This window comes from Haplochromis burtoni, unplaced genomic scaffold (assembly GCF_018398535.1).
Source record: "Haplochromis burtoni strain Fernald_Lab_line unplaced genomic scaffold, NCSU_Asbu1 Contig_1, whole genome shotgun sequence".
In the NCBI taxonomy this organism is placed as follows: domain Eukaryota; kingdom Metazoa; phylum Chordata; class Actinopteri; order Cichliformes; family Cichlidae; genus Haplochromis; species Haplochromis burtoni.
In genome coordinates, this window is record NW_024582362.1 from 4,133,057 (window position 1) to 4,151,981 (window position 18,925).

General features: G+C 42.6%; 1 protein-coding gene across 1 annotated transcript; it reads left to right on the top strand.

Moving 5' to 3' along the window:
• The first annotated feature begins 3,382 nt into the window (after positions 1-3,382).
• crispld1a (cysteine-rich secretory protein LCCL domain containing 1a) lies at positions 3,383-18,925 on the top strand. Its single transcript, XM_005912140.3, has 15 exons — positions 3,383-3,744; positions 4,290-4,660; positions 10,424-10,542; positions 12,203-12,335; positions 12,433-12,548; positions 12,697-12,797; positions 12,884-13,078; positions 13,722-13,782; positions 13,869-13,935; positions 14,138-14,268; positions 14,376-14,419; positions 14,516-14,588; positions 14,668-14,743; positions 14,874-15,007; positions 17,955-18,925. The coding sequence occupies exons 2-15, from the start codon at positions 4,400-4,402 to the stop codon at positions 18,004-18,006; spliced, it is 1,563 nt and encodes a 520-aa protein (XP_005912202.1). The 5' UTR covers positions 3,383-3,744; positions 4,290-4,399; the 3' UTR covers positions 18,007-18,925.

Here is an 18,925-nt window from a genome sequence, read left to right on the forward strand (position 1 = left end):
CCATTAAAAAGCAGCGAAAGGCTCCGAGCTGAAATTACACATAATGAGTACTTTTGACACGCTGTTGACAGTATTTCTGCTCTTTGACTTAAGTGACACTGTTTTATATTACTTTTACTTTTGTGCGGTAAATTGGACATGTCCTGGGCTGTGAAGTTTGGCAGCGTGGTTTAACACAGTTTCCTGTAAATGAAAATGGAAAGTGAAACAGAGGAAGGGATGGAAGAGGAAAAAAATACAACAGAAATTAAAAATCGTCATCTTTGGAAAAATAAAATTACATCTCGCAGAAAAGAAGTTTGAATCCAACACCAACAGAAGACTAGTGGATTTAAAACAGATCGTTCAACATTTGTGTATTAACGGCTTCGTAGTTCAGTTGGACACATTCTAGCAAAATCCCTGATTACAACCCTGCAATAAGACCTGGCAGGAAAACAGAGAACAGTTTGTGCACCGCTCACAGATGCATTGGCATCTCTTGACCACAAGAGGGTAGACACAGACAAACTAATCCCAAGCTGGCCTGCAGGCGATATCTTAGGCAGCCTTCTGCTGAACGCTGCTGATAATGTCACAAAAGCAATGATGTAGAACAGCAGCCAAATGACCTTGATGCTCTTTACTCCCACTTTCACCCCAACACCGTTCCAACACTCTGACCTCAATTGAGCCCAACCAGAACCATTAGAGAGCAATGTGCCAGATAACATGGGCCAACAAAAAGTGTTCTTCGAGTCTGTTTGTGTGGTTTGCTGCTGTGTCCAGAGGCTACTGTTGTGTAGATGCGGGGCCTGGCACGACCGATGCATTCTCCTGGGTTCACGGGGTTTCTCGCAAGACCACATGCTGAATGGAGGAGGTACAGAATGGAGCATCTGGGCCCACATGGCTTCACAATGGCTGTGTGGGTAAGACAGAAAGTGCGAGGAGAGAGAGGAGCAAGCATAGGAGCGGAGAAAGTGAATGTTTTGGCGTGAAAACAAAGGCAGGCAGAAACTTCAGGTAGAGAAAGCAGAGGTTACAAAAACAGGGGAAAAAATATGAAATCATAAGAAAAACAACCCAGTAACAGGTACAAGATAGCAGATGCAAGAAGAAAGAAAATAAAAAAAAGAAAGAAAGGCTGCTAACACAAGACGCCTAGGCATGAAATCATTTATATTGCTCTACTGCTGGCACAAATAGTGTATATTTACTGGCAGGCATTGTAATAACATTAATCAGAGAGTGACTTGCGTGTTACAGATGGCCTGACCTAAATTACCACACTATAAATCATAGAAATCCCTGAACAGTTGGTAAATATTTCCTTTATCCACACAGTTTACTGTTCATACTCGAGGTCAGAGGCATCCTTTCACAGTCAGACTTTGTGTAATTCAGCTGCAACTTTCATGTGATTTAGGTCCTTTCACACCCTCGGCCCATAAAACTTATTTTGAGTCTTTAAAATAATTGTATGTTTTATGAATCGGCTCATATTTAAGTTGTGAAGGCATCTGTGCCAAGACACACACACGCGCACTCACGCACGGATGCACGGACGACGCCACCACTTTGCCGCCTCACCTCTCACTCTCCTCCTGTTAAACAGAGACAAACACACACCCACTGAGCTTTCTTCCTTCAAGGCACATGTTTTATCTAAATGTAGTGCAGCATTTTATTCTGCTGCAGATGAATGAGTGTTTTCAGAGTTGCGATCCCTCCTGGGAGCGGTGAGGAAGAACATTGCTATTTCAGCTGCTGTGATGAGGACTTGGGAAAGTCCTGTTGGGTCTGACAGCGGAGAGGTGGCTGGACGCTGGAGCCGTGGTCGAGGACCCCTCGCTATTGACCCGGGAAGCAGACGGTGAATCCCAGGTTTATGGAAGTTCAGATTGAGTCACCAAAGTGAGCTCTGTATCACATTTAATGAAGTAGGTTAGACAAGCAGAGGCAGCCTGGAAGAAAGGCTTTTATATACGTCTTGTTCTCAGTTCCCACTGATAGTTCATCAGCTGGGGGCTGCGGTGGAAGAAAGTAAAGGAACTCAAGCACACATTTATTTGTTTTGTTTCTATTGCACTATTTATCTGACAGCTAACAAAATGCATTTTTTAGGATTGAACCAGACGTGCACAGTCAGCTTGGCTTGTTTCACAGCATGACTACAAGATGCTTCTGTTGCAGTTTCCATAAAAAAAAAATGTATTTCAAAGTTTAAAGGTAAAATCATGAGCTGTACCTCTGAAAAGCTACTCCTTACACATTAACAATACAATAATAATAATAATGATAATAACAATAATAATAATACACCAGCCACAGGCCCATTTCTATGCAAAGATAAACTGCACTTATAACTCTTTTAAGATAATTGTGGGTTTCATAACTTCATAGTTCCATTAAAATGATACTTTAGTCCACTGACAAGTTGTTTCTTGAAAGCCAGACTGTTTATAGCTTTGAGTGCAATGCCACACCTTATTAATACACAAACGTGTATCCTGCCCAGCGTTACATTTGTTTATAATACATCAGTTGTGAAATTTGGCACAGATTATAAATCTTACAACTTCAAATTCATAGGCATCCACACATAGCTGAGTTTTCTGTGTAGTGCTTGATACACCTGATGTGTAAGTGCTAAAAACATCAAGGAGTCATAGAAACAAGGGGATTTGCTTAGTGTTGGGGGGAGGAGAGCAGGGGAAAAACTGCTCCACATGCTTGTCTTGGCCGGCCTGCAGTTTATTGTAAAACACAAGAACATTGTGCCTCCCCTGGTGGAAAAGTAAGGCTGTTCGGGTAGAGGGGGGGGGTAAACACACCCAGGTCTACTGTTTCCACATGTGCCATAGCTACCAGTAAAAAATGACCAGATGACAAAAGACAAAACGTGCCTGTTTCCATTATGGAATTCAGTCTGTGTTGCAGGAGAGAGCGGGGAAACAGTGACGACAAGTTCACGGCTTGGCTTGGTTTTCTAGTTACAAACCCCCCCACCTCAGAAAAAGAAAAAAAAAGAAGAAGAAGAAGACAGAGAGCCACCTGTGAACAGCCAGACCTGGGAAAATGAGACCCAAAGATGAGGTAGATCTGATTTAAGTTAATGCGGTTTTGAACAAAATCACTTTCCAGGCTGAAATCGCAAAACGCTAATGACGAGCCAATCAACGATCAGGTGGTATAACTACTAAATGACGTCACGAACATTATAAACTCATTGTCAAAATCAATAAATATAAAGAAAACGTTTATCTGATTTTTTTTTTTGTGCGTTTTAGAGTCTCACAGTATAAGGTTTACTTTCTGCCCGCATCACTGGAGAAAGAAATATGCACGCACTGCCCCGGAAGCGCACAGAGGTCTCGCCATGAAGCGGTGTGGGCTGTTTCCAAAGTTAGGAGAGGCGTGGTCAGGGGCGGCTCTCTGGAAGCCCAGCCAAGTTTAGGATAAAATGTGGATAAGTGATGCTTTGGAGGCTTTGGTGCAAAAATCCTGAAAGAAGAAAGACCGACCTTCTTTTTCTACTTCTTCTCTTTCCCCCCCCAAACTGATGAAAACCGAATGAAGCTACCACATCACATCTTTGATTTACGTGCTATGGCAGCCAGCGACAATCATCACACCGCTCCACCTGAGCTCTGCAACACAAACTGAAGGCGGATTTTTTTTCCCTTCTTCTTGCTACACAAGTTTCATCGCCAGATCTCTGTCACAACCTCAAGGAGTGGGCTTCATTCCAATTCATTAAAGGTAAATTATTTCCAAAGTCTGCACTAAATCACACCACTCCATTTCTGTTTTAATATGCATTACTGTTCACATTTTCCATTAGATATTGGCTCGTTATATCAGCTTCTGTCAGCATCCTTGCTTGCACACACACTTTCAGTGAGAGCCTGTGTTTATACAGGCTTGGTAAAAGCAAATCTACATTATTCACCGTCCTGTACCCTTAACTGCATTCATTGCAGCTGTGCTGTTTACTGTGATTTGCAATGCTGTGTTCTTTCCTTCTAAAGCTTCCCTTTTATTGTTTGGATTTAGGGGGAAAGTTGTAAAAATTGATTTCTTTAATCCAGGCTTAATCCAAACTAGTCATTCCCAGCCTGCCAGCTTACCCTCACTGAACCCCATTAGCTTACCTGTGGCAGCGCACCAGACTAAGTGCCTGCAAGCCAACACACTGTCCTCACCAAGTTCAATATTGACCCAAGTTATTCAGCAAATTTGATACAGGACTCCAACTGCAAAGCTTCCAATTATCATTTCTTTCTCTCCCCCTCTCTCTCCTTCAGGGTCCTTGTCAGCTGACATTGTAGACAAAGTGTGTCTGTGCTGGCACAAAAACATTTTTCAACCCTATCCATCCTGCTCGAGTTTATCGTTATCACCAGCGTGTCCAAGGATGAGGCTTGGGTCCCTGCACCGGCTGAGAGGCGTGTCCTTGCTCCTGCTGCTCCAGACGACAACATCCATGGTGATGCTTCCAAACTCCACAGGCTGGGAGCAGATTTTGGACAAGTATCTGGACGAGGACGGCGACTGGTGGGAGGCCAAACAGAGGGGGAAGAGGGCCATTACTGATAGCGACGCTCAGCTCATCCTGGACCTTCACAACAAGCTCAGAGGCCAAGTTTACCCTCCTGCTTCCAACATGGAGTACATGGTAGGTGGAGGTGTTGTCTGTGCGTCTTCGGTGATTCGTAGTTCATGCAGTTAGCGCATGTTTTGACCCTTTTCTGAACTCTCGCACATTTGTGGCCCATATAGCTTAGTGAAATGACCCAGTCACCAGACTGCCTGGCGTTTGTCCCACTTGGCTCACACTTGCAGCATGCCAGCATCTAAGCACCCTCACACATGAGCCCAAACACAAAGAGACACACACACGCTTAACTTTGTACCCACGTGACTTTGGTCATTTTTGCCAGAAGCGAAGAATGTTCACCACCTTGCCAATGATCACATTTCTCCAATGTTTTTTTTTTTCTCTGTTGTTTTCTTTTACTCATGGTAAGAGATTTGTTTGACTTTATCCTTTGGCCATCACGTGTATGTACAGTGCCAGATCACTTTTCACAGTGCAATTAGAATCTGAGCACGGCACCGGGGCTCGATTTACCAGCTGCCCCTGCCCCCACTCCCCTCACTAAACACACACGGGGGATAGCACACCTTCTGAAACTTAGCAATCCACAAATCTGAAACTTTTCCACAAGCACTACGTGTGTAGGCGCAGCTTGACCACTACAGCGCATTGCCTGCAATAGTTAAAAGGGTAAAAATCAATGCAATGTGCAGAAAGTAATGAGATTTTATCATCTTTTCATCCACGCTTAAAGAGCTATGGAACAAAAGGCAGTATTATTCTGTGGTAAAGGCAAATAAACAGTTCCTGCTGGGGGCAGTTGCTGGACTGTGTAATTGTATAATTGAGAGGTTGGACTTGAGGACCTCTAGAGAGGTGTGTGTGTGTGTGTGTGTGTGTGTGTGTGTGTGTGTGTGTGTGTGTGTGTGTGTGTGTGACGCTCAGCCAGGCTGGCTTTTGGTTAAGGCCCACGCTAGTGGAGAAATGCTGAGCCAGCAGCACACAGCTCTTTTCTACTGTCTCCTGTTACACTTGGCTGTTTTTTTTTTTTTTCTTAGCTGCAGGGGCACCCAGGGGTGAAATATGGAAAGGCAAGCAACAAGAGTATGTGAGGTGAAGGAGAATGAAAGTTAGCAAGAAATGCAAGATGAAGTGAAATACAGGTGTAAAAAAAAAAAAACATCATAAAAGAGTTTTTTAAATGGGAAGAGGAGGCAGCATGAGACAGATGGAGGGAGAGAAAGCATCGCAAAACAGGTGTCAAAGTAACTGAAGTGAAGGGGAGAAAAGAGGAAATGAGCAAAAAGGAAAAAAAACTCTGAAGGGGCACGCAGTTAGGAGAGACGGCAGCATGCAAGAATAGGCGCCGAAATCTCATGTGCGGTTTTGTAGATGTCAGTGTGTTTCAGACAAAAGCTGTTCAGGTCATATGTAGAGCAGGTCTTTTGGTGATTTTTAGCCCTTTATTTTTAAAAGGGTGCTCCGTACTCCTCCGATTTTCCTTTGGTCCGTGTTGAACTGCTGTCACCTTTCAGAAACCTCACAGCTTCACTGTACTGGAAGACTTCATAGACATGCTCTCCTGCTCTCCTGACACACTCAGGCATGCAGACACACACACACACACACACACACACACACACACACACACACACACACACACACACACACACACACACACACACACACACATAACCATTTGCCCATCAGCTCTGTTATTGTCTGCCATTGTATTAAACCACAACCCGAGTGACCCTCTGTGGCAATCATGACAGAGACTCAGAGATAACATCAATTCAAATCCCCCTCTTTCCTCCCCCTTATCGGCTTCTTTTTCTTGCCCTCCCTCTCTCTCTCTTTCTGCCTCCCCTCTCCCTTATCCCTGTGGCTCCGTTCCCATTCTGTCATTATCCAAGACAGAGGCCCAAAAAATTCCCCGGATGAGCATTCACACTCTGTAGCGGTCCACAAAGCTTCGGTAGGAGGACCGCGTTTCTGCCGCTCACTCAAATGTTGACCCCGCAGGTATAAACGGAGACGTGTCAGCGTTTGAAGCCCTGTAAGACAAACAAATGGCATCCTGGGAGAAAGAGCCCCACCTGCCTTGATGTTTAACTTGGCTTTGCTGGTCTGCGCTCAGGTCTGAGGTTACAGTGATGTTAGCAATGGATGATAAATGAATGGGTTCTGCTGCCAAATGTCGAGCCTTTTAAATCATTGATGCGTAATGTGTTTAAAAAACCAAAGAAGCACAATAACAAAACAATAAAAAAAGCAGGATAATACATTTTCACTGGGTTAATGTCTACGGCTATATGGACGAGCATCTGATGCAACGTTTCTTGCACTGGATGGTTAAGAAGTAATACACCAGCCTGGAGATGAATTCCCTCCTCTGTGTGTGTTTTTGTGTATGTTTGTGTGTGTGTGATGTGTGTGTTGTGTAGTGACAGGTTTGCTCAATCACAAGGCGTGGGGAAGAGAGCATCTGCCACAGGTGCTTAAAGCACATCCAGTAAATCCTATGTACAGTAATTTGGAACAATCCACCCTGAATTACTTATAAAACTCCTTTAAAACTTAAAACTACTTTAAAACTCCTGCAAAGCCTAAAAGACAAAATAACGGAAAATATGCTCTCTTGGGACCTCACCTGCACTGGTTGCCGAAAACAAGTGGCACTCTCGTTGGAGTCCAAATAGCATTGTCTATAAAAACATTTAAGGAGCTATGACCACAGCCTGCAGTGGCACTGTTTGGTGACAGAGATGGACAGATTTGGAGAGCATCCCCTGTGTTTGATTGTCTTTGGCATTCCCTGACTTATTGAAAATACTTTCCGATTCCTTTTTGTGAAACCTGAGCCGTTACGCTTGTTGGCACATCCTTCAAACCACCTGTTCAGAGGATTTTTTTTTTGAGGGGGGGGTGATTTACGGAGGTCATCCAAGTGCTCTTTTATCCTCTAGACAATGCCATGAACTGAGGCCAACATTCCCCTACGCTGACTTAAAACACTTTGGCCTTCCATCCAGTCCTGACTCATCAGCCTTTTTTTTTTTTTTAAAAGTCTGTAGAACCTCTGAAAGCCATCCCTCACTGCCTCCTCCAACGCCTGTCATGCGTTTCGAGCTACGGTTTGGCCAGCTCGCAATTCCGTCTGTTGAAACGGCTTCCTGTCATTTGGTTCATCTGCAAAACACTGGCTGCGTAACTCCTTCTGCAATTTTGCAAATGCGATTTTCTCACCCAGCAATGATTTGCTTTGCATTGTTGCTCAAACCATGCCCCCTGTTACAGCACAATAATAGGGAGATAATGGTGTTTGCTCGGCGACAACATTCAAACAGTGGTCAGCCCCGGGAACTTTGATATGAGCTGGTGGGAGCTAGAATGCACTGCATGAATAATTGCATGCCATCTCAAGCTGCATATATTGCTGTGGGAGTCCAAAGCTCTCAGTACACTTGCTTAATATAATGCCAAGATTATAAACATTGCTCTTCCTGCAAATGCTCACTATGAATGGGTTGAAATTGCACTTTTCATAAATATTTCGGGGAATGTCATCATAAAACTTTTCGGACCATTGACTCCAATGACGACTCAGTAATGTGTGATAGAATAAAGAACGGCATGGGTATAAAAATGAGCAGAGACACATTTACACAAACTGAGGATACACATCTTTCCTTTAATTTGTCTTATTATTTTTCCCTTGTTGTTGACTATTGTTGCTATACCGTTAAGATTTGTATTGCTGTAAATTAAGTTACCCATTTGCATCCCATTGTTCTCACCAAATCATATCACGCCTTCTGTTTTCTTTTTCCCCAGCTTTGGTTTCCCAATTCCCATGTCTGTTCCCTGCTTTTCAGTATTATTCAGCATGCACCATTGATTATGAGCAGGAAACTCACACTTGCAAAGGAAGTAGCCCTCTGGGCCTTTGGAATAGAATCAGAAAAAAAAACTGCCACAAATGAAGTGTTAAGCGAAATAAACAATGCAGTGTGCACGGCGCTGAAAGACTCAAGCAGAGGAGGTGTTTTTCTTTACGACCCCGCGGAACTGTGGTCGAAGTGGGTGGTGGGCGGGGTGGTTCGCGGTTACAAGGCCTCCCCTGCTGGGCGAACTGTGCAAACAGCAGCAGCTTGACAAGCCAGCTGTACTCTGTACAGACTCAACAGCTGAAAAATATGTGTCTCGGTCAACACTTTCTCAACCTGCTTTCACTGCAACTTTTCAGGACAGTGGAATGAGTTTCTCAGCTGGACGGTGCCGCTTATTTTATCATTATTTAAGACGTGCCTCGAGATCATCGCACATCACGTCTTTATGATACAAACTGTAATCTCCAAGAGCTGCGAGAAGCTGCAGCCAGAATTTTGGGTTCTTTTTCAGGCTTGAAGCCTATTGTAGTTGCGGTCACAGTAAAATGTTTTAAGACACAGAACCACCAATTTAGCACTGCATACTGTATTTCACTGCTTATCAGTCTTTTTTTTTTTTTTTTTGCACAAGGATGTCAATCTTTGAGAAGAATCAAAGGGAAAATATGCAGATATAAATCAAACTAGAGTTGACTGGTCTCCATTATCCTGCCAAAAAAAGGGATACGCAACAGATAAGGCAACACCGACATTTATTTGCGGCTCACTGCAAGCAGAGGTCACGTCTGAGCGCAGATAGGGCTTCAGGTAAACAAATTCTCATTCCTGTTTTAGCCCCGCGTCTGTCACTCAACATCTGACCTTATTGTACAGGAACGACCACAGGCAACCGCAGGAGAGGTTGCTGTAACTCTGCATCCTTCTATTGACGATGAATTTTTATGTGTTTGTTCAGTTATGTAACCTTCCCACAAGGCTCTGTTTTAAAAACTGACATTCCGCTCTGCAGTATCACGTTGGCGTCGCTGATTTTTAACAAATGCGTTTAACGGGAAGAAACAGCTGAAGAAACTGCTCGGAGTTAAGAGTTAATTTGCAGCACTGCCAGACATCCTGTTGCTAAGTAGGTGTGCGGGGCAGTTGTTTCTAGAGGGACGGACAGTGGAGGTGGTTGGTGGAAGTTGAGGGGGGTTATTTTAGTATGGTTAGTGGATGAGATTTCAGTGAAGGTAAGCTGAATTCCAGGCCCCAACGTGTGAAATGCAAATATTTCTGACACCTTCACCCATATACTACTAATACATGTGCTCACACCCACTAATGCACATCAACTAATAGACTTTCTGGCAGAAACCTGTTATACAAGTCATCCCACACTGGAACTGGGAGTAAACGAACACACGCCGTCCTTCAGAGGAAGTACAGTTGGTGTTTTTCTAGCATTTTTATAGTAGAATATAAGTCAGCAGGGAGGAAGGACACTCTTTGCATTCCCAGAAAACCCCAGAATGGGAATACGATCCCTTAGTATCCAACCAGAGCTAAACTTGACTGAGAGGGCAACTCACAGAGGGAAAGTGAAACAAAAGCATGTACCCAGTCATCTCACTAGAGACATATGGAAGTTATTACTAACCCCCCCCCCCCCTTTTTTTTTTTTTTTAAAAACTTCCACGACTTCCAAAACTTCCAACTTCCAAGAAAAGTCAGCTGAGTCGAAGTAAGAAAGGCAAAAAGCTTTACTGCAGCAGCAGCAGCTCCTAGTTTCTCTTCCTTATCATCATAGGTTGAAATGGTGTGCTATTTCCCCTCATGTTACTGACCACAGAGCAGTGTTTCTCTAAGCTCCTTTACCCTATAACACATTGAACTGGTTTATATGCATTTTATCACCATTTTGTTACTTTTATAATCCAGGAAACTCATTTCTCCATTTCGCCTCGTGCAGGTGTGGGACACAGAGTTGGAACGTACTGCAGAGGAGTGGGCAGAGACGTGTCTGTGGGAGCACGGTCCCGCCGGCTTGCTGCCGCAGATTGGACAGAATCTGGGGGCACACTGGGGAAGGTAAATAATCTGTTATTACAGACAGTTTATGCTATCAAACACTAAAATTAAATAAGTTTGGACACTTCAAAAGGTTTTCAAAGTGCTCTGTTCTACTTTAAGTGACCAAGTAAGCTGTAGTATAAAAATCTGGTGACGATCGAGGCTGTTTGGATACAATGAAGTCACTCGGATGGTCAGCAACAGTACTCAGGCAGGCTGACATTTAAGCAACGTTCAGTTGATACTAAAGGGCTCGAAGTGTCCAAGGAAAATATCAACGCAACATTACACCACCAGCAGACTGAACTGTTGATAGAAGCAAGGACTGCTCTATGCTTTTGTGTTATTTACACCACCATTTAACACCAGACACAGCAGAAATCAAGACTTATCAGGTCAGACAAAGTTTTTCTTCTATTGTCCAATTTTGGCGAGCCTGTGTGAATTGTAGCCTCGGTTTCCTGTTCTTAGCTGACAGGGGTAAATGGCCTGCATTTGTATAGTGCTTTTCTAGTCCCTAAGAACCCCAAATCGCTTCACACTACATTCAGTCATTCACCCATTCACACACACATTCACACACTGGCGATGGCAAGCTACAGGGGTGGCACCCAGTGTGGTCCTCTACTATTGTAGCCCATCTGCTTCAAGGTTTTGATGTGCTGTGCGTTCAGAGATGCTGGTCTGCCTACGTTGTTGGTAACAGGTGGTTATTTGAGTTACTGTTGCATTCCTGTCAGCTCAAAGCATCCTGGCTGCTCTCTTCTGACCTCTGGCATCAAACAGGCATTTTTGAACAGAGAACTGCTGCTCACTGGATATTTTCTGGTTTTTGGACCTTTCTTTGCAAACCCTAGAGATAGGGTTGTGTTGGAAAATTCCAGTAGATCAGCAATTTCTGAAATATTCCAAGCAGCCTGTCACGGAAAACCATGCCACGTCCAAAGTCTCTTAAATCACCCTGTTTCTCTATTCTGATTGGCAGATAAGACATTTGCATTAACAAGCACTTGAACATTCGCAAGTAATAAGGTGGCCGGCGAGTGTACAATATGTTACCCATGACTGGCATTTACCTGCTGCGAATGAGACGTCAAACACACACTGTGGCATATATGCGAGTGGACTCAGACTTAACACAGATTTCTTTGCTCCTTTATTTCACTCAGTCTCCTGCAGAGCTCCAGAAAACAGCGCTGCTTCACACAAGAGACGCTTGTTCTGCATCTAATCATATCACTCCACAGTCGAGATGTCTGCTTAATTCTAATCAGATTAACTGGCAACACCTGGTGCCAGATCAGTGTCCTTGGTTACTGAGCACAAATGTTGATTTTCAGTTAGAGCACTCTGTTTGCCAGTGGATGATAACTATAGGTGGCACTACATGGGTTTATTAAGTGTGCTTGCCTCAGAGTTCTTGTGTCAAAACAAATCAAGCACTGCTTATCTAATGCTCGGCCATATTTACCATATACATATATATATGCATTTTAACATAACTGAATATCCGAGCACTGAGAGCTTATACAGTATATTACAAGACTTAAAAAGACAGTTGTAGTGAGCAGTGAAGAGCTTAATGCCAACATCTACACCAAAGGACTCATAAGACACAAGATATGTTGCTTGGAACATTATAATCATAGATGTGCTTACTGCTTACTGATCTCTCCAGGTATCGTCCACCCACGTCCCATGTTCAGGCTTGGTATGATGAAGTGAAAGACTACTCCTTCCCTTACCCTCAAGAGTGTAATCCCTACTGTCCCTTCAGGTGCTCTGGCCCAGTTTGCACACATTACACACAGGTAGCTATGGATCATGACTTCTGGAAACCTTACAAAGGTGCAATGAGAACATTTAAGTAATCTGTTTCTGCTTCTCCGTATTGTCCTTCTTTTGTAGCTTGTCTGGGCTACCAGCAGTCGAATTGGCTGTGCAATCAACTTGTGTTACAACATGAACGTGTGGGGGCAGATCTGGGCCAAAGCCGTCTATCTTGTCTGCAACTATTCACCGAAGTAAGCAGATATGTTGTGTACCAGCACTGTGAAGAGTTAATTATAGTGTCAGGCCGTTTTGATGTGACATCACAGCGATCACTTGTAGTTAAAGCAGTCCTGGTTTGTCTGTGTTCAGTAGTTTTTGTTTGATGTTTCATGTGCACAGGGGAAACTGGTGGGGCCATGCACCTTACAAACATGGGACCCCGTGCTCTTCTTGTCCCCCCAGCTATGGAGGAGGATGCAAAGACAACCTCTGCTACAAAGGTAAGAAAAAGCCACACATAGAGAGAGGGAGACAGAAGTCGGTGCAAATAACTCATTATCATGCCTTGATTACTGTTTTATTTAAGGGCAAGATGACAATTCATATCCACTGCAAGAGGAAACTGAAGAGAACAACTTTATTGAACCAGAGGTCCCCCGTACCACAAATCCCCGGGCTCGGGCCTCCAGACCTGAGCCTCCCAGTTTCCCTGCTCCAGCCCCTACGCAGCCCCCTGCAGAGGACCTGCAGAAGAATGAAATGGTCAACACACAGCAGATGTGTAAGCTGCCATTTGACTGTTTATTTTGGATCTAGTTTCCTCTCGAAATGGGGGGTGTACAATATGGTTTTAGGTCTGGGAGGTGCAGAGAGTGGAAGTGGAGGACAATATGTGCTGCAAAAGAAAAAGGAAACCTGTAGCTGCTTGCTCAGCATTGAGCTAGCGATACTGAATAATAAGTGCAAGAAGTAGACTTTGACCTTAAATATTTTTCTTGCAATTTATCTTAAATTGCTTTGATGCTGTATAGTCCTTATCTGTCATCTCCATGATTAACCCTGGCACTTTCTGGAGTCTACTCAATATTGCAAGTCACTCTTTGGAGCAGAGAGGGGAGGTCTATTTTAGCATGAGCCCCTGAGTGTGTGTTTGTTTTTGGCTTGCTGAGAAGTGTTGAGGGGTGAGAGCGGCTCGCTGTGGTTTTTAAATGGCTTCCTCTCTGCAGCACATTAAGGCCTGTGCTTGTAAGATGAGACACATCCTCTAGTTTTGCTGACCACCCTGAACCTGAATTCTTGTCTTTTATTCTTGAAGCGTCTCCACTTGAGTCTTTTAGGAACTAGTCATCTGCATCAGAGCCGCTAGTTCACACATGCTGTTTCCTGCAGGAGAACTCAAAGACCTCTGTGTTTATGTGTTACAGCCCAGCTAGTGACCTGTGACACTAAGCTTCGGGATCAGTGCAAAGGAACAACATGCAATAGGTACAGTGAAGGCGAAGCATTAATAGGGTGCGGTGCAGAATGTACAGTTCACATATTCACATGGTTATTTTTGCATTGACACACAGATACGAGTGCCCAGCTGGATGCCTAGATGCTACAGGAAAAGTAGTTGGCACAGTGTACTATGAAATGGTGAGTGTACATGTAGCTAGTGTACTCTGAGGGAAGATTAAAAAAGATTTGGACGCTTCAGTGTCTTTTCACGAGGTGTGCAAGATGAAGCTTTGGGGAAAAAGATGTTTTGTACTTTGAGGATACGTCTTAGTGCTTATTTATCCAAATTTCTTACTAAATACAGTATAAATGGTGTCTCTTTTTATCTCTTTTATTGCAGCAATCCAGTGTGTGCAGAGCTGGTCTACATGCTGGTGTCATAGATAATGATGGAGGATGGATGGATGTAACAAGGCAAGGAAGAAAGGACTTTTTTATCAAATCCTACAAGAATGGCGTCCAGTCACTTGGGTGAGACGGCAATAAATTTACACCAATGACAACTGATAGTTAAATATAATGAAAGTGAATAGAAATAATAACATCTAATGTTGCTGTATTCATTTTCCCCTTGACAGAAAATATCAAAGTGCTAACTCCTTCACAGTCTCCAGAGTGACAGGTTAGTCTGTCATGCTGTGCATGTAGATATGTTGTCATTTGTTTCCAGCTTCTCATTATGGGCTTTGCCGACACCCGCTGTGTTTCCTTCTTACAGTCAAAGCCATCACATGTGAAACCACAGTTGCACAACTGTGTCCATACGAAAGGCCTGTAAAACACTGTCCAAGGTATGCACCTCCCTGTATCGCACACTCTCTCTGGTTATCAGAGCTGCCTAGCATCATGTCTGTTCATCATTCGTCTCAGGTTATACTGCCCGAGAAACTGTGTAGAAGAGAATCCTCACATATCCAGAGTGATCGGTACCAGAATATACTCTGATGTAAGTCCCTGTTTTTGAAGCTGAACTTGTCAGACACTAATTCACACTACTTTGGGGCTGTCAGCATTTTAGAGACAGAAATGAATGAGCATTTCTGACATGTTTTCCTTCCTCTTGCATGCTCCTGTAGAAGTCCAGTATATGTCGAGCGGCCGTCCACGCTGGAGTCATCAGGAACGATGTGGGTGGTTACATCGATGTGATGCCAGTGGACAAGCGAAAACACTACATCGCCTCGTACCAGAATGGCATTTCCTCAGAGAGGTATTGGATGACTAACCTCACAATCTTATAAGAGGGGAAAATAAATAATAAAATAAATAAATATATATGTGTATAGATAGATAGATGGAAAATAGTTATATACACAATAAAAGAAGGACAAAATAAATAATGCATAACAGTATCCTATCTCTGTTTTATAATACCAATATAGATATATTGTTTGGGGGGGGGGGGGGGTTTACTGGTCCTGTGTCAGCATTCAGCCTTAATACATGACAGGAAAGTGAAGAGGTTAATGCACTTGCACCCAGAGTGGAGCAGTAAGAAATCAATGCCTCTCAGGTATCTACTCTCCTCTCCTTGTGGACCTAATCATTTCAAGATGCAGGCAGTTACATCCTGTATGCAGTGCACGTGGTAGAGTCATTTGCATTCTTGTAGTTTAAAATAATGAATTGCTTGGCAATTAGTGTACACAAGAGGAGTGCATCTTCGTGTAGTTCTAGACGTGGTTTGCTTTCTGGTAGTAGGTCAAAAAGGACGACCAATAGACAAGGGTTTAAAGCTTAATATAGTTAAACAGAAAAATTAAAAAGGACAGAAATAAAAAGTTAATGCGTGTAACCGAGGAAACAGGGTCTTGTTACCATTTATCTCAAAGGGGGTCAATACTGAATCAGATTTTAGACAATTTTCTTGCTTGGTTCTAACAGGAAAGTGGATGAATTAATGCAAATCAGGTTGAGGAAAGAAGCTGCAAGGATTTATGAAGGATTTATGTGTAAAACATCTCATTTATTTGGTAGAAACGGATCTGGTTACTTGTACGGTCACTTGTAATCTAAATGAATCTGTGAAATGGCGTTCGATTGCTCTAATTTGCTACATGGTATAGAAAGAGAAGTCGTCATCACCGACAAGCTGACTTGCTCCATTTGAAGTTGCTGTGTTGCTGAATATTTATTAAATATAATACAGCTGAAAAGTAGCCAGCATCACAAAAGCTAAAAAGATGAAATATATGTAGCACAGACAACAAATATCTGCAAAGAAATTTCTGTCTGTGTTTGTTTGTTTTTTTTTGTCTCTCAACTCCTCTTGGACCAACAGGAGTTGAGCGACCAAACTTTGCACACAGGTTTATCTTAGTCCTCTGAAGGTTCTTACCTATATCAAATATTATGACATCATCATGTTGCCTAGCAATTAATTAAAATAATCTGTTTCAGCAATTATGCAACTATAACATCTTGTAAAAACATTGTGTCATTTTAATTTCAGAACAAAAACATCATATTTATATCCATAAAAGTTAAATTAGGTGTGATATGTTATAATGCCGTCACATTGCTTGGCAGTCAGCTAACAATGGGCTGGAATGGCCTGTTTGTAATCTTTTGTTCACCCACAATGCTGGTTGCTAATGCTTACATCCGCATTAGCAACCAGCAATAGTAAGAAGCTGAAATGACCAATTTTTAGCATATAAAGAACATCTATCGCCTCTGTTGTTTTTGTCTCCCCCTTCTGGCAGCAAGAATAATTACATAAACACAGCTGACAATAGTTAATAACTTATTATAAACATCTTTTTTAGACACTAATTCTTTCTCTGAACGAGTTCCTTTTCTGTCTAGAGCACCAGAAACTTTCCTTTTCTTTGGGTGTTTCTACCACACTGAGCTGATATATTCTTCTCTATCCTGCTCTGTGGTTTCTCCCTTCTTTAGTTTTGGCAAACCGGTTATTTTTTTGATAATACAAAATTCATCTCTACTGGAGTGCCAGCATGGGAATGTCACCACAGATGCCAGATTCAAAACTCTGGTATACTGGAAAATACACATCCATTTACATGGTTTAATCAGCACTGTGTGAACCCACTTGGCGAGTGCTCGGATGTAACAGCTGGTCATGTATATGTAACAGCTTCTCGCTCCAGCTTTAACAATGCCACAGCCAAGGACAGCAATATACATAAGATGAAACGCCTCAGCTAGTTTGCAAATAGAGCACTTCATCGTCGACATAGGGGTGTACATCTGCTTATACTGCCCCAACATTTTTCATTTGTCTAATCCGACGAAGAGGGTTGAGAGTAGATTACCTTGTTTGGTGCCATGTGCTAACACAGAGTAGGAAACAAGAGATATCACTGGTTTTTACGGTGGCTGTTGGAATGTTAAGAAGCTTAAAGTGGCCTATAAAGTACTCAAACAAATTCAAATCTGTGCTGTGTAACGCTGTCTTCTGAATGTAGAAGAATCAGCAGATGTGATCTTTGAGTCTGAAGACTCAAAGTGTCTCTGATATAAAATTAGAGATTGCTGTTATTAAATTCTCCTGCAAGCTAAGGTATTGCTATGCTAATAAGGTGAAAGCTTGTGTTGAATTTATGCTGCACCACCTTGCAACTATATTAAGGCCACAGGTTCATACCAGCCACTCTTCAAAGTGACCTAGATACAGTGTAGTCTGTTCCAGTTTTTAAGAGAAATTAAATTGCACCTACTATGGTCTGCAGAATCACTACACTTCCCATGACCTATGTAGAGGGGAGACTTGCATTCACAGCCTCATTCATTCAAAGCCCTTTCCTCCTCCTTTTCATCTCCTTGCTCTTACCATGCCTGTCGCCACTTAATTTATCTTTGTCACTCTGCTAAGATACCTGACGTCTGCCCATCACTTATCTGTGTCCCTTACCTTTACAACATGTCTGTCTTTGCTGGGTGACCACATGAAGTTCCTCGTGTTTGTGTATTAATGGGTGGTTTACCTGTTTTTTTTTCACTGAACTTCAGCCTCCATCTGTTTGTGTGCTGTCTGTCATCAGAACGTCAGACAGCACACCGCCACGGACATTTCTCCACAAAACCAGTCGATCTGTTTGTGTGTGTCTGTCATGTAGGCTGGGACATGTTCTGTATCTGACACATGCAGCACCCAGACTCACTCTCCCTCTTGTTGTTCTCCTTCCCCGCAGTCTTCAAAACCCTCCCGGAGGGAAGGCGTTCCGGGTGTTCGCTGTGATTTGAGAGCCCCAGAGGGCAGCTTCACCAAACAGAAAATCGCACTTGTGCTGTTGAAAAGGTGGTAATCAAGCCATGTTGTCAAACTCAATGACTGAAATGTTTCTGGCTTTGCTACACTACACGGGTTAGAGGTTGTCACTATGGCAACGGAAGCCCAGCAACAAAAAAGAAACTTGACATGCACGCAATGAGAACCATGAGTTTTTGTCAGCTTTAGCAGGAAATGTTAAAAACTGTAAATATTGCTGATTACTTTGTTGTACAAATTTGTTAATATAGTATTACATTTGTATTGCCTTTGTAGCAAATATCTGTGTATGAATATTAATTATAGAAATGTATTATATGACCTTATAATGGCACTTCAGAGATAATATCACTTTTATATTAAGTCTGGCACATTTATTGGTGCTTTTGCTACATTTTGTACTTTTGGATTGGGGAAATTTGTTATTCATTTATTTTTGTATGGTTAGACACTATATCATTATAACTTGTAAAGGATGCTGCTATATGTTTTAAGTATTGTTGCTGTGATCACCTGTTCGATAAATTTCTTTGTAATTTTCCAGAAAATGTGGTTTAGTTCAAACTACCTGCAGGTCGGGAAGTATGCTCATCTCTCCGGGGTTCACCATTCACCTTTCATTTTGAATTTTATTTTACCGGATGTCGTTGCTCCAAAGAAAAATGATGCCCAATTAGTAATCGTTTTTGACACTGATACAGAGAAACAAAAATACGTCTTAAAAATCTCATACAGTATGTCGTGCAGTATAAAATATGCTTTCTTTTAAGCTGTAGTCATTACAATGGGCAAGCAACTCTATTCTCATCTCTGTTTTCCTTGCGTCTAGATTTTCCTAACTTGGGATTGTTAGGAAAAGTTCATTTTGCAATAAAACAACAGAATGACCACACA